The sequence below is a fragment of the Centrocercus urophasianus genome, unplaced genomic scaffold (genome assembly GCF_019232065.1).
Source record: "Centrocercus urophasianus isolate 14NV4802_14NV808 unplaced genomic scaffold, USGS_Curo_1.0 seq_20, whole genome shotgun sequence".
Taxonomy (NCBI): Eukaryota; Metazoa; Chordata; class Aves; order Galliformes; family Phasianidae; genus Centrocercus; species Centrocercus urophasianus.
In genome coordinates this window covers 2,685,066-2,701,421 of record NW_024884756.1, presented here as the reverse complement: position 1 = coordinate 2,701,421, position 16,356 = coordinate 2,685,066, and the positions used below count along the sequence as shown (strand labels likewise).

The 16,356-nt window shown below is 43.3% G+C and overlaps 1 protein-coding gene across 2 annotated transcripts in view; it reads left to right on the top strand.

Moving 5' to 3' along the window:
- UBE2F (ubiquitin conjugating enzyme E2 F (putative)) overlaps positions 1-16,356 on the top strand; it is a 65,081-nt gene that overhangs the window by 35,714 nt on the left and 13,011 nt on the right. For both annotated transcript variants that reach the window (XM_042821961.1, XM_042821960.1), the window contains 2 exons: positions 5,569-5,601; positions 8,693-8,755. In XM_042821961.1, the coding sequence (XP_042677895.1) occupies positions 5,569-5,601; positions 8,693-8,755 (96 nt within the window). The remainder of the gene's footprint in view (positions 1-5,568; positions 5,602-8,692; positions 8,756-16,356) is intronic.

Sequence of the window (16,356 nt, the reverse complement as noted above, 5' to 3'; positions counted from 1 at the left end):
AGCACAGCCAGGAGCTGATTTCCCTTGCACCAGAACTGCTCTGCGACCTCAATCACCACACTGAAAGTAGGGACATGGGATTCTGCTCCATAATTTAATCTGAACTGACCACCACCAGGTCCCTCAGTGCCACACAGCGCAGACCCCATGTGCTGCTCTGCCGAGGACATCTCTGGTTTGCCCTTGCTGTGCAAGACCGAGCCGTTCCTGGCAGCTCTGCAGGAATGCTGTGGGGCTGATTAGCACCTGAGACTGGGGAAGCCTGGCACATGGTCACTGAAAGCCAAATTGCGAGGGAGATTTTGCTCTTACAGTGCTTTCTGAGCATCCTGGATGATCACAACTGAGGTAGGTAGCTGTAGCTATTGCAAAAAGGCACGACTTGCCACAAGGTGCCCTTCAGGGATTCTTTTCTCCTTCTCTGAAGGAAGTCAGCTAAAGAAAAGAGCAGTGCGAATTGCTGGATTTTCAATACCTTTACTCCCTAAAGTGCTTAAAATGTCCATTGTTGCTGCACTTGCTTCTTCCTCTTTCTTCTCCAGCTCTAAAAATTGAATAGGCTGCAGACAAAAACTTCACCCTATATTTGTTAAAGTTACGAGGCACTGAGTGTGATCTCTCAGATCTGACATTATTTCAGTTTTCCCATAAGGAAAATTCCCATTAGGAACTTTTTCTGCAAGGGGTGCATTGTATTGCATTTTGATTTTATAAATCTACTTGTCAAGATTTATTTTCTCTCTGCACATGCCAAAACCAGTGACGAAACACAACTCGGTGTCCTCTGATAACCTCTGCTTCATAAAGGATTTGCAGCAATTTTCTTTCTCTGCATTAAATGGCTGTGGCAACGCTGAATCTGTGCTTTAAACACAGTTGCTGTTATCACTGGCATACTTTGTGAGTGATTTCGTGGAACAGTGTAGTACATTGTGAAGTCTAATTAAACCATGCTTGTTTTCCCCAAATTGTTGATTTCTGAATATGCAATTTGCATTGACTTTAATCAGTTGAGTAGACTGGTCTCCGGAGGGCGATCGCTCCAGTGTTCGTAATTGCTGTAGCGTAGTTCATTAAGAACTATTGCAGAGTTCCCCTGGGAATGATTTCCAAAACATTGTTTGCTTGCTCCAAGGTGAGGCTGGGGACAAATGCCAAGGAGTCAGGAGCAAAAGCGGGGGATTTCAGTGAAGTGCTCCTGCATGCTTGGCAGTTCACAGCTGTCTTTGTCTAGGAGAGGAACAAGCCATAATTGTTCCTATTTTCTTCCCTCCAGTATATTTGAGCACAGAAGAAATCGTTTTCCAGCCTTCCTTCTGTTTTTATTATTGTTCTTTTGGTGTTTTTTTTGTGTGTTTGCTAAGTGGAGCAGCTCATGCCGTTTAAATTACCCAGAGCCCTGTAAGTGGGCTGCTGCTGTTGTGTTTGGGTGGGAAGCATGAGCTGGGACTGCAGGCACGTGAAAATTAAGGTGGCCCTTGGGATGGACTGAAGAATACCACCTTATTGTGGGTGAAAGTGGTGCTTTAGCTGATGTAGGAATTTAGCAAGATATTCAGCAGTGTTACATGCAGGGTTGTAGAGAGCAGGACAGGGAGAGGCTCGGGGAGTGACATTATCACTCTCTACAATTCCCTGAAAGGAGGTTGTGGCAAGATGGAAGTTGGCCTTTTCCTGCAGGTAACTGTAATAGGACAAGAGGGAAGGGCCCTAAGTTGTGCCAAGCAAAGCTTCAGTTTGGGTATTAGGAAACATTCCCTCTCTGAAAGAGTGGAGAGTTACTGTGACAGGCTGCCCAGGGAGGTGGTGGAGTCTCCATCCCTGGAGATGCTCAAGAAGAGCACTGAGGGATGCGGTTTAGTGGGGGTGGGTTGGGGTTGGACTAGATGATCTTTTCCAACATTAATGATTCTGTGATTCTGTTCTGTGATTCTTCGCTTTCCAAAAACCTGCTTCTTCCCTAAGCAGTCTTCTGCCAAATACGCAGTTTATAGAATCATAGAAACATAGATAGAAAGTATCTCTAAGATCACCTAGTCCAACTGTCAGCCCATCCTCACCATGCCTGCTGACCGTGTCCCTCGGTGTCACGTCTACCCTTTTATTGAATGCCTCCAGGGATGCTGAATCCATGTTGAAGTGTCTACTGTCTCTGGAATTAGAGCATGCCGTGTTTTTCTAACCTTGTAGACTGGCAGTAAGATTTCTGCAGTCAGTTAAAGAGCAGTGATTCACAGGGAAGAATCCAGAATGGTTGTGGAGGCACACTGAAGGGGCAGAGAAGTTCTGTAAAGGAAGATGGGCTAGCATGCTTGGTTCTCTAGCCTGCAGTGAAGAGAGAAGGGTGCTGTGCTTGGTTAGAACTGAGAGAAGAAGGGGAATGGAGCTGGAAGACCATCTTGGGCAGGTCTGCAGGCAGGAGAGAGCAGCCCGCAGATTTCAGCACACTGTTTGCAGTTGTGCCCCTTCCTAAATGGCAGTGTCCAAAGCCTGCCATGGTGTTGCACTGGACTTAGTACTCAGTTTTTTAAAACCTCCCGTCTGCTTGTATGGATGATCGCTGCTTCTTTCATTGATCTGAACAGATTAAAGTTTTTGCACATAAGAATCTTTTAGCGACGAGCTTTAGTTTAATTAGTCTATTAGATCAGAAATTCTTGAATCTCTGAGGAAGTTGCTTTTGATTGGAAGTTCATTAGCTGCTTTTGTCTGGCTTGTTCCCTGCTTAAATTAGTGTAGTAAATATACTTTGCCTGCTGGGGGAAAACCTTCATTTACAATTTACATGTTGACTCTCTCTTCAAAAGAACTGCTGTATGGTTGTTTTTTTGTTTTATTTTCCCAGACATCTGAAAGAACAGCTAAACACTTGTCTCTGACTTGGTTTCAATGGCATCGCTTTTGTAAAGAGCTTGTGAGAACTGCCACTTGTGCATATTTGGTGACTGACTGAATGAGGACCTCCTACAAACACAAGGCTTTGAGAGTCCCTGGGCTGGGGAGAGGCTATTCCAAAGGCCCTACTTAGCTTTTTGCCTCTTTGCTCTTGACCTTTCAGTGTTGCTGCAGGGTTTATAATTCCCTCATTTGGTATGCTGTGAATAAACCTAGGGGAAGGGATTTCAAGCTACTTTTCACTCAAAGGCAGGAAAAAATGCCTGAAAAGGGGCAATTGTAAAGTGTTCTTGCTAAGTCTGATCTGCTGAGTTTCTTACGCTGACATCATCGTGCTGTGAGAAGGAGCTTATTTCCTTCGTTATATCTTCTTCCACTTGTACAGTGGATTTAACCATGCACTGCTCTGCTGGGGAGGTTAACCCTTGCTCTTTGATTGGAGTATGATAGTTGAATCTTCCAAATTAACCCAGTAGTGGAGTGTGTAAAACCCACCACCCCATAACCACGTTAACCACATGCAAGAAAATAGACAAAAAAAAAAAAAGCATTGTAAAGGAAATGGTCTAGCCCAGATATTCTCCATGTGAGCATGCAGATTCCTATGCTCAGTTCTTCTTCTGCAGGTACTTTTTCCATGGCAGCAAAGTCTGGGGAGTGAGAAATGTGTTAAAGAAGTGGAGCAACGTAAGGCTGTAGATCCTTAACATTTTAAAGGCAGTCTGCCCTACCTGGATCATAGAATGGCTTGGGTTGGAAGGGACCTCAAATATCTTCTAGTTCCAACCCTCCTGCTGTGTGATGATCATTAACATTCTCTATATAGAGTTAACTTTCTGCTTTCCGAGTATTCAGGCTGGAAGTTCAGTAATGTTTGTAGCCAAGGATAATGCTTTGTTACGTTAAGAGAAAACAGGAGCTTAGCTTTTTTAACGATTAAATCTGTCAGTATCTATTGTTTGGTAGCTTGCAAAGCCTTTCAGATAGTCAGGGGAACATTGAGCATTCAGGCACCTTGCTCATCTGCATGCAGCAAGCAGCTCTGCTGAAGTCAGTAGAGCAAAGTGATTATTTTTGCAGTACAACAGTGTCAAGTTCTTCAAATATTAAATACTTGCTTCACTGCCTCTCAGCTGTTCCATCCCACTTCCCTGTCTTAATATCCTGGATTTAAATCTGGGCTAGCCTCAAGCTCATTACAAATGGCATTGTCCTCTAGTAGTAATTTAGCATTATTTTTTATGGAACCATGCAAGGGAGTAAAATGAATCCAGCATGTCATAAAACTTGCATAGGTGGTAACAGGTCAGAAATAATATTAAGATTTTCACACCATTTGTTCAGTAATAATAGTAATCTTTGTACACTTTCTGGTCACTAGAGTGACCATAAAAATGCAAAGCACTCTGAAAAGCTACAGCCTTGCAAAGATTTTTTCTTATTTTGTTGGGAGTTTTTGGATAGAATTCTCTGAAAAGCCAGCTTGAATTAAATAACAAGTCCAGGATTCCAAAGTCTTAAAACTATGTTTCAGCAACTGAGAATTAGAAAGCAATTTGGGTAAACTTAAAAATATGGGGTTTATTGAATGACATGGGGAATAATTTGATGTAAATTACATTTCTGTCTCGAGTTGCAACGCTTCTATGAGGTGCAGCTCTTAACTGGAGCAGTTGGATTCGATGAGGTAACTCAGGTGTGCCCTTTTTTTTGTAGTTGGTGCTGCCATTGAGGTCCCATTAGGAGAAGATGCAGAAACTAGAAATGCTCTGATCTTTACTAGGCAGCTTTGTGTCAGTAAAAGATGCACTGAGCAAGTTGTATATGCAAGATCAAAGGAGAACGGATTGGTAGGAGGCTGCTGTCATCCTGCTGATTACTTAGGGTGTAACTGGATGTCATTTAGAGGGAATGCAGAATTCCCCAAGTGTTTGCAGTATGATAGCTTGGTTATGTGATTTCAGAATCCTTTCTCTTGGAAACCTTCCTGGTGGTGGGCGATCCTTTTGAGTGTGCTTCTGTAGTAATTGAATCTTGTTTGTTTTCTTAGTCTGTGAGGCTTGTAACTGAGGATATGGGCTCTTAGGTGAGTGGTAACGGACCCTTCTGGAGATGCACACCCTCAGAACAGGCTGTGCTTGATGGCACCAAATGAGGGGACATTTAGAGTCAGTTTACCCTTAATCTTCTTATTTGCAGCAGTTGCAAATCTTCTCTATTCAGTTCTTTTTAAACAGATGCTTATAAGCAAGGCTGGTATCTCTGTAATCATACTACCCTAAATCTCGGTGCTGTCATGACACTGATTCAAGTATTTGCCTGACATTATTTTTAAGAGCAGATTGCTAAATTAAGTTGTATACCCACCATTTGAACTAAGCTGTGAGGTCATCAGGTGGTGGCATGTAAGTTACTGCCCCTCTCCTTGGCAGAGAAGCATCAGGAATAAGGAAAATCTGAACTTGTATTTGAGTATTCAGTGTTTGGGGTTTGGAAACTTTGATATTTTAGGCATGCATGAGATGTGGAAGATTTCCCACTATTTTGATTTAAATTTGTAAAGCTTAATCTTGATTTGATTTCCAGTAAGCTAATGGGCTAGTAGAAAAAGAATGTCAGCTTGTTTGGAACACCTGAAACGCATGCCTAACTGACTCTGCTTTTCCCTTGCAGGATGTTGTCTGGGGATTAAACTCTTTATTTACTGTAAGTAAATGAATCCTTTGCATATCCACGTTCTTTCTGTCTGCCTTGTGTGGTTTCAGCCTCACCTAATGTTGCCTCTTGAGGTCTTTATCCCTTTGGCCTCAGTAGGTGTTGTACAAGCAGAAAATCAGTTTGTGCTTTTGTTAACTGCAGGACACATACAGGTGATCTCTAATGACCATGTTTTTGTAGATTGTTTTTCCTTTTGGTTGCAGTTTATTATTATATACTTTGATAATGAGTTACACTATCTAAGGGACCTGCTGGTCAAATTGAAGGATAAGAAGGGAAAGTATAGGCAGTGGAAGCAGGGACGGATGCCCTGGGAAGGACATAGGAATGCCATCCAGATGTGCAGAGATGGGATCAGGAAAGCCAAGGCGCAGCTGGAATTTAACTTTGTGAGCAATATGAAAAATAACAAAAAGATAAGTTGGTCAGAAGAAAAAGGCAAAGGAGAATGTACCCTCTCTGATAAATGAGGAGAACTGGAAGGAACAAACATTGAGAAGACTGAGGTACTCCATGAGTTCTTTACCTTGATCTTCACTGCTAATTGGGCTTCCCAATCCTCTCATGTCCCTGAACCTCCAGGTGGGGTTTTGGGAGGACCAGATTCCTTCCCAAGAGCAGAGGAAGTCCAAGACTGCCTCATGAGGCTGAATGTTTACAAGTCTAGGGGCCAGACAACGTGCATCGTGGGCTTCTGGAGGAACTGGCTGATGTTGTTGCCAAGACATTCTTCAACATGTTTGAAGAGTCTTGTCAGGTGAAGTCCCTGGTGACTGGAAAAAGGGAAGCATCACTCTTAAGAGGGAAAGGAAGACTCAGAGAACTACACAGGTCGGTGAGCCTCACCTCTGTGCCTGGAAAGATGATGGAGTAGATCCTTCTGGAAGCCACATTAGCATGCATTCAAGATGAGGAGGTGGTTTGGGGCAGCTTCACCAAGGGCAGGTGGTACTTGACTGATCCGGTGGCCTTCTATGATGGAGTGATGGCATTGGTGGACCAAGGAAGGGCTACTGATGTGATCTTACTGGACTCGTGCAAGGGCTTGGATATGGTCTTTATTTAAATTGGAGAAATGCGGATTTGAAGGCTGTTCTATTTGGTAGATAAACAACCAGTTGGATTGTTGCAGCCAGAGGGTTGTTGTCAGTTGCTTTATGTCCAGGTGTAGGCTGGTAAAGAGCGGTGTCTTTGAGGGGTCTGTCTTGGGACTAGTGCTCATGAGCATCTGTATCAGGTATGTAGATAGTGAGATTGAGTGTACCTCAGCAAGTTTGTGGACAACACCAAGCTGAGTGGTACGGGTAACACAATAAAAGGAAGGAATGCCACCCACAGGAACCTGAACCAGCTTGAAAAGTGGGTCCATGCGAGCTGAATGATGTCCAACAAGGCCAGGTGCCAGACATGCGTACTGACTAGGAGAAGAGCCCATTGAGAGCAGCCCTGCAGAGCACGACTTGGGGGTCCTGATGGACGACAAGCTGGATGTGAGCCAGCAGTGTCCACTTGCAGCCCAGAAGACTGACAGCATCGTGGGGTGGCAGAGCAGTGAGCGTGTTCCACGCCATCACCAGGAGTCACGGTGCGTTCCTAGAACCTCCATGCAGGCTGAGCCTGGGACTGGCTGCAGTCATCTTGCTTTCACGGCTGCTGAAGGCTTCGTTTTAGATGGCTGTTTTAGTCAACTGATTTACAGGATTGGACAGCAAACAGTAATTGTGTTTCTGTTAGTCTCCCACTGCATGTTAAGTAACCAGAGGGAAGTTCAATACAGAGATACAAAGAAGTCCCTTACACAACTGCACAGAAAAATAATCTGTTGGGCAGACAGCAGCACTTGATGGTCATGCATTAGAGACCACAGGGATCTGTCATGTCCTGGAAGAGCCATGTTTTGCAGCTTGCTCTTGGATTTTCCTCCCACACTGCTTCTACAACTCAGGCGTTGTATGGCAGGCTTTTTCAGAGGAAAGTTTTGTTTCTGGAGGGAAGTGTGTTTCTGTGGTCCGTGCAGATTCTGATGGGGTTTTCATGAAGACAGTGAGTGAAAATCAGTCTGAGAGCAGCAAAGCCTTTCACACTGGTGGCGTGTCACTGCTCTCAGAGGCCAGCCTTCAGCTGAGGAAAATGGTCCAGTCTGCAGGCAGAGGAGGGTTTTTCTGTGACACCACATTATTTTTGTGATGATTCATGTGTTACCCATAGCTGGCTTTCTTTGCTCTTAACCCTGGGCACTTTCACCTTTTGGAGTCATTCATTGAGATTAAACTGGTGGAACTCAGATTTATTTTTGACTCTTTCTGCTCCTCGCCTTCTTGAGCCATTATCTCATGGGGTCTGTGCACTTCCTTGCCTTCTGGTCATGTGTTTCCCATTGCATTAAGCATTCCCTGTCTGTTGCTCCAATTTAGAGGGAATGAAATTGTGTTGCTCTTGTAGATGACATTAGGGAAATTCTCCCTGCTTTATCACCAAACTTAATTATGATTCACAGTAAAATAAACTCTAATTAATGAAAATCATCAACAATTACGCCTCCTGAAGCTCTGAATGTTCCTTCAAAACTTGTTTTAAAACTCTGTCTCTTTTCAAACGGAGATGCATCACTGCCTGAGGAGTGTGTCATAGGGGCTGCATGTGGCTGCATGCAGTCAGATGAGATGGAGTGTCTTGCTGCTGCTGTCCTTTAACTGATGTTTGATTCAGTTTCAACTGCCCAACTTGTTTGCAGGGACCTGTACAGAAGATGTGAGATCATAAAATCATAGAATGGCCTGGGTTGAAAAGGACCACAATTTACTTCCAACTCCCTGCTGTGTGCAGGGTCGCCAGCCAGCAGCCCAGGCTGCCCAGAGCCACATCCAGCCTGGCCTTGAATGCCTGCAGGGATGGGGCATCCACAGCCTCCTTGGGCAACCTGTGCCAGTGCCTCAGCCCCCTCTGTGTGAAAAACTTCCTCCTCATATCCAATCTAAACCTCCCCTGCTACTCTTGTTTGCTTTGCTTCTTTTTCTTGTTTATTAGCGCTGGGGAAAATTTGGAGGAAACCCTATAATGTTTTCTGGTTCTTTTCCAGGATCTTTTGAATTTTGACGATCCTTTGAATATTGAGGCTGCAGAACATCATCTGCGTGACAAGGTGAGTCAGTGGTTTATTTAAAGCATTTTGTTCCTTAACACACACTGTACTCTGTGATTCCCAGTCAGTCCTTTTATAGCATTTAAGCTGGTACTTAAGGCAGTAGAGTGACTCAGTCTATCGGCAACCAGATATTCAAACAAAAATAAGCTTGATCTGGGAAAGTAAACTCAGCGCAGTGGTGGTATGCACCATATGCTCAAATTGTTGACCATAATGTAATCACATCCCCAGAATAGATGGTCTTTGGCTTCTTGTTCCTGAGATTTTCCCTGAAGCTGCATATGTTCTGTGGAGCAAACGATAGCGATTTTTTTCTGGCACAGCTACATGAGCAGCCTTTCACTTAAAGGCCAGCAAAAAGATCCAATCTCTCTCTGTCTCTTTCAAAATGCTGCTTTTTTGTTCACAAGCCTTACACGTTGCATGCTTTTATTAAACTGTAAGAAACTGGGGCACATTTGAAACCCAGCAGTGGAAAACTTCATGTTTAAAATACTCTTTATGGTTTTCTGATTAGTGGCCTGATGACAAGCTGTGAATGTGTACCTCTCAGCTAAGTGTGGTGATAGATATGAACAAAAGTAATAATTTCCCCCTTACCTGGATGTCCGAAGTTGCATCACCTTCCATTACATGGATGCATACCTTAAATGTATCAAATATTGACTTGGCATTTCAGGATTGCTTATTTTAATTAAACTCTTCTGGTACTTTGGGCAAAGTTAACCTTCAAGACTGAACAAAATTTCCAGGTAAATGTTGGTGTGAGGAGTTTGTTGAAAATGCAGAGTTGGGCAGTATATCTGATTTAGGTTGCATCTTCCCAGCTATTATTTGTTTCAGTAAGACCTTGTAGCCAGTCTGGTACTCATCAGTATTTGCAGGGTGGGGATGAGACAGTTAGCCTAAGGTCAGTGAAAATTGGTAGAAAACTAATCTGGAAGTGGTTTTCATTCTAGTTTTGTTATGTCCACGTGGCAAGTTGTGCCAGGAAACCTTCCAAGCCATAAAACAGCAAGTAGTTACAGACAGCCTGAGGAACAAAACCAGTGTGGTGAGGTGGCAGGTCAAAGCATTCTCTTCGTTTGCACTGCTAGACTGAATTATTCTCTAACATCTTGCCAGGAAGGTGTCTATGTGTGCTCTTTGGGAATGGTGAGGAGGCTACATACCTGCTGCTGCATCTCCAACTCAGCACTTGTTTCTTATAACTGGCAGAGGGGAGCAGTGGTGGAGTCTAGGTAGGTTTTGTAAGCAGTGATGCTCCCACGGCGTGAGCACAGTCTTCTGTCAGGTCTTCTGAGGCTTAGCAGTGCTGCAAGACATCGAACCAGCTAAAGAATGGCAAAAAGAAGAAATCACTGTCATGCATCTCCCAGGCTCGTTCAGAAACTGGAAACCTAGGGAACCCTAACAAGGGAAGAATGCTACGTGCTTTTGAAATCCCAGCTCCCTCAGAAGAGGAGTTCAAAATGTGTACTTCCTGCTCTAAGAACGTGGAAGTGTTTTCAGATAGCAATTATTGAGGAAAAAGTTAAAGGGAAATGGAGGTTTTTCATCAGCCTTCAAAGCTAAAAAATGTTTTTGCACAGACCATTGTTTTTTGTTTTTAAACTTAGTAAACTGTGGGGTAGACTCATCACAGTTATCCAGATAAGTGAAATTCATGTTCTACTGTGGTAACTTCTTTGGTGCTTTGTGTAGATTTGGTGTTAGGTGAGTTTGACACATTCAGTGCTGAGTTTTTGATAGGAAGTGTTGGATTATCCATTGTATATCTTTCAAGCATCATGAAAACAAAACCAGTAATGCCTGCCTAGGGATTGCAATGGGGAGAAATGACTGTTTTTATTACAGTTGGTCTCAAAAGGATGTGATTGCAGCTTGCATTTTTGTCTCCCTAGGGAATAGATGCCATGTAGTGTCTGAGCACTTCATTATAGAGTAAAACTGCTGTGGTTCTGTCCCTCTCTTAAGAAAATGTTGCATTGCACAGTGTGATTAATAGGGGAACTTTACTGAATTTTCCCTGAGTTATTTTTATGTGCATAATACAGTCATACAGATAATGTATCTGTGATATACATGCATGCTGTATTTACACATAGATATGCAAACACAACCATATACAAACAGTTCTGTCTACAAAGATCTGTGTGTAGTGGATATCATAAGGAAATGCCTGTGGTCATTTGGCAGTGTGGGAGTGTATGGCTTGTAGAAGCCAAAACAAATGTACATTGAGTGGTCTTTTGTGGTTCTCCTGGGGGAGATGACTGTTTCACTGATGTCATTTCAGATTGCAAATCCTGAGATCCTTTCACAGACATTGAAGCTTAGTGTGGCTGCTTGAGAAGTTAACAGCTAATCTGAAGCTTGTCTCTGGTTATTTAAAACGTGGAGCTGGAGTTCATTCAGTTCTCTGGGCTGGTATTAAGTCATCAAAAATGCTTCTCTTCCTGCAGGTTCTCAAAGCTGTATTTGTAGTCACATCTCAGATATCAGATCTCCATTACTGATCCTCGGAGAACAGCCATACTGTGAATGTTTGCATTATAGATCAGGCTTCAAAGGACACTTAGGATCTCTCTGCATAAGGAACTTAACTTTTTGCATTAGGTCCATGGCTTATACTGGAGCATATAGCTGTGGCTGTTGGGAAGGCAGTCTTGCCTGAAAACTGAAAAATGATGCAAAATTCAGAGCTCGAGTTCTTCAACTAATTGCTGTGAAAAATCCTGTCTTATTTGACACCTGTGTTCGTGCAGCTTCATCTTCCATTCTTCAGGGTATCTGTCAGTTTGAGGAAGGAGCTGTCAGCTCCTCCTCAGCCTCTTCCCTGCTGATTCTTTCAGCCTCTGATCGTCAGGTCACTTTTAAGTTAATTCTTTAAAATGCATACAATTGTTCATGCAGCTTTGGTAATTCTGCACTTCCTTGCACGTTTTGCAAGATCTCAGTAACTTTTTGGGAAGTTGTACAACAAACCTGGCCAGTCATCAGTATCCCTTTTCCTAAATGGTGCACTGAGCTAACCTCACTATTCAGCCCTCTACTTTTCAGCTGCAGAAGTGATTTGGAGTCCTGGGTTATGACTGATTGCTTACATTAACAGACCTTTTCAGTGCCAGAGGATGCTCTGCCATCTCGAATGAGCTAAGTAGTTATTTCTGAGACAGGACCCCATCACTTGTCTCCTTTCAACTGATTTGATAAGGCTTCCATTTTGCTGGCTGTAAGTTTGTCTTATGGGTCACCATCAAGTGATGTTGGGTGCTCCCAAAGCTTAATCACCCACATGATTGCTTTTTTTTTTTTTTCCCCCACTCCCCCTCCTTTCAGCTTGTGAGCACAGTTCCCTATTCTCTCACAATTCACCTCTGTGAATGCTGTCTTTCTAAGTAACCTCGTTGGTATTGAAGGACTGCTACTGGAATAGGTTGCCTAGTGATGTGTTTGATGCCCCGTCCCTGGAGATTTTCAAGATGAGGCTGGATCAAGCCCTGAGCAGCCTGATTCAGCTGTACATATTCATTGCAGAGGAGTTGGACTAGATGACCTTTAAAAGTCCCTTCCAACTCTAAGAATTCAATGATTCTCTCCAAAGCCTTCTCCTTCCCAGTAAGTCCTGTTCTCTCAGCCTCCCCTTGGACCCAAGCCCTTCCCAGCAGAGGTGTCCCCAGCCAGGGGCAGAGCATGTCCCGTGGGCAGGGCCTTGCCTTTGGCCATGCTGAGCCTTGTGGGGTTGCTCTCAGCCCCTCCTGCAGCCCATAAACCTCCCTCTGGAGGCTGAATTTGTCCCCAGCACATTGACTGCATCCACTTCAGTGTCTGTATTTCTGTAGACCTGATGCAAACTTCCGCACGCAACCATTGTTTTCAAACTTGGGTCTTCTCACAAACACTGACTGTGGCATTTCTTTATTTCATAAAGCCTTCAGTAGAATTTGTAGTTCCACATTGCTTTTCTTTTTCCCCTCTGCCTTTGTTTAACTGCTAATTGTTTCCAGCTTGGGCAAAGTTTGCTTTGTTCATCTTTTGTGGAGCCGCTTTTTGGAGCAATTTGTGGTTTCCACATTACACTGCAGTTAGGTCATGATTGCTGGAAGATTATCATCCCCCTTTGTTTGAGAGCTCAGTAAATCAGAATTAAAAGATGATTGATGTCATTATATAAACTAAGCAATGTTTTTCCCAGCATTTAATCTTCTCGTGCCGATAAAATCTCATCAGTTTGATAGCATGAGATTTCTTGTGGATTTTGAAGAACAACTTACTGACTAACAAGCTGCTTTGAATTTAGCAGAGCAGTCGGTCCATGATGGATGTGGATGCCAGAGCCATTGATTGCTGGTAGAATCAGTTCCAGGGATTCCTAAACAGTGAGGAAGTGTTCATGTTCTGAGGATTTGCTGTTTTGTGTAGGGAACAAACAGAGCTGTATTGATTCACTTTCTTTCACAGCCAAACAAGCTGAATAGTAGAAGAATAGGGGTGTACCTTGATGAGTGAGCTTAGCAGTTCAGGACTGATGTATTCCTTAGCTGGAGGTGCTGTGGCACTGCCTGCAGTTTGTTAGTTGAAATCTAGAAAATGCTTTCCACATGTACCTCTCGTGACTGTTTGCAGATCCAGTCTCAGGCCATTGCATTCACTGGGTTCCTCAAAAGTTTCGTGCCTTATATTTTCTCATAGTGTCAGCATTTGCCAAACCATTTGCTCAAAGCCATATGTGTGCTACCCAACAAGAAAATTCATGATGCTCTTTGACGTGGCTTAGGGTGCAGTATTTCTTCTAAATTCTGTTCAGCTTTCTTCAACTCCCATACCCTGAGTGCTAATGCTGTGTCCCATTTCCTGCTGAATTTGGTATAGTTTCAGTTGTCGTCATCTTGCAGATTAACAAACACTCATTTGGTTTTTCTTCTGTGTGTTGGCTTTGAGCAGTTTTAAGGGAGAAGCTGCATAATATTATCACCCTGTGTTGTGTTAGTGCAGATGTGAGCGCAGTGAGGCTGTGGGTGGTGCCTTTCACCAGTGGCAGCAGTGACAGCAGGCACCTCTGCTAGTGCAGATTTTGATGAGCCACGGCATGCAAACTCTGTGCAGAAATGCACAGCTAATGCTTGCAGTGTTGTTGAAAGAGAGTGTTTTGTAGCTGAGATTTAGCTCTGTCAAATAGTGTTGTTTTGCTCTTTGCATCAGTTGTAGTTTCCATGGAAAGAAATAGGACACATTACCTCTGGAGCAGCCTTTATAGATGCAGTCCTAGACAATTCCTGTGTCCCAGACAAGCCTGGATGTTGGACACCCATGGTTAAAAGGACTCTGTTTGACTCTTCCTTGGGAAGAAGTGTCAATATGTTTCCCACCACGGAGCTCAGAAACGCATTGACAGGTAGGAGTGCAGCCTGCAGGCAGCCAACAATTGCGTCAAGAAGGCATCATTAATGCCACACATCGTGGCCCTCCCTTTGCTTGCCCCAGGCAGAAGGATCACACTTGTCACTGCAGGAAGGCTGCAGTCAGACTCGATGTAATTATTGCTGGTAACGTCCAGGATGTGAAGAGGCCAGCGTGCTGCTTCCAGCAGGCACTCCAGTCTGATCCTTACCTGCCTTGTTTTATTTCCTGGGAGCCTGTCAAGCTGAATACCCTTACAGAAAAGTGGTCTTTCTTCTGTCTTTTTTTTTTTTCCCCAGTCATATTCTGTTACTTTCAGATATAGAAGGGAGACTTAATTGTTGCCTTTTCCATGGCTACATTGGTTGTGAGGCTCGTGCTGTTGTTTTGGTATTTAATGATGAAATATTTTGCATCTGTTTGTGCAGGGGATTTTGGTTCTAGTCCAGGTTTTAGGAATCTTGTTTTTTCACGGGAGCTGCAGAATTTTGGCAGTTCTGTTGTCACTGGCTATTTCTAACCCATCTGTTGGTAGGCAGCTTTATATGCTGGGATGACTGCGTTTGTGGGTTGTGTTGTCACTGCATGGGTGCTGTGCATTTGCAAGAATATTAATGAGAATTAATTCCAGGAGCTGGAATTCCATGCTGCAGTTAAACTTGACTCTGGACAGTTCATGACATCCTGAGGCTGTCTTTAATAGATCATCCTGACAGTAGCAGTTCATATTCCTGTCCAGATCACATCTTTCTGATTCCTCATAACAGTAATGCTAGCACACTGGCAGAAATCCTCCAAAAGACACCAGGGACAGGATTGCCAGCCTCATCTCACCTGGGGTAATGGTATGTTTTCATGAATTAAATAGAGATAATTCACACAAACAGTGCAGGCAGCAGGGAAGTGTGAGGCCAGGAGCTGTTGGGGATGCAGAGCATTGGGACAAGTATTTACTTCCATGCTGCAATGCCAGCTATCAGGTTTTTTTTCCCTTTTTTTTTTTTTCCACAAGAAAATACTATTTTGCTTTTGCATTATTATTATTTTTTTTTTAATCAAAGGCTTCTCTTGGTAGTATAAAGTTTTGTTATGGGATTGTTTCTTGTGGAGATGGTCATGTTGTTATGGAGTCCAAAGCTGCCCCTTAGGTTTCCTCTTTTGCTCTATATAGCCTCAGCCTTTAGGAAACTAGGCTTAAAAAATGTCCTCCTCCCAGTTGTGTGCTGCCTTTGGAGGCTGTTTTAATGAGTCTTCTGAGATGAATGTTTTCCTTGAATTGCCTGAGGAAAGTCTTCTCATCCTCACAACTGAGCACGCCAATGTAATTCCATTAGAAATAGCATTAATAATTAAAACAGCAATAGATTACAAATCTCACTGGAGAGCTTTCTTAACTTCCTAACTGCATGCAGGTTTTTGAATTCTTAAGTAGCAAACAGTTCAGCACTTTTATAGAGCAGTCATAATGTCCCAAAGTCCTCCTTGGGCCTTGGGTGAGAACCAGGAGCACCTGAGATGTTCCTGAGGGGACATGGGTGTATATCTGAGAATAGGAAAGTCATCAAAAGAGAAAGTAGTCAGCAAGGGGTCTGCTTGAAAATGAAGGTGAAAAGGTAAGAAAACAAAGATAGATCCTAGAGTATCTCTAGGCATCCCTTTGGAAATACAGTAAACTCAATTTCACCCGCACATTTGCATGTTTTTAGAATCTAACCCCAGTTTTTACCAACTTTCTGTCCCACCAGCCAGGAGCCCTGTGCTTTCCCTTCCCTGCTGTGCTGATGGGCATTGCTGCCTGCCTAGCAGACATGGTGCTAAGTACATCTGAAGTCATGCTTCTCTGCTAGAACTTGGAGTGATTTTATCCTCACACTGATAATGCCTTCAGAGAGTTAAAAAGACCCAGAATTTGCACCCTGTGCAATCGTTTCCAATTTATCCTGCAACAGACTTTTCCTAAACAGTGTCAGAGCCAGCTGTACTTTCATCCTCTCGGCTTTTTATTTCTGTGCCTGTACATAGTAGGGACATAATTACATTTGGATTTAAGATTTAAGTCTACCTTGAAAATCCACTTTTCTGTGTAGCTGAAGAAATGCATTTGCAACAAAGTAGTGTTTGTAAGTTTGGATTGTTCGTTCTCTCGTGATTGATCTTCATAGAATGGCCTGGGTTGAGAAGAACCACAATGATCA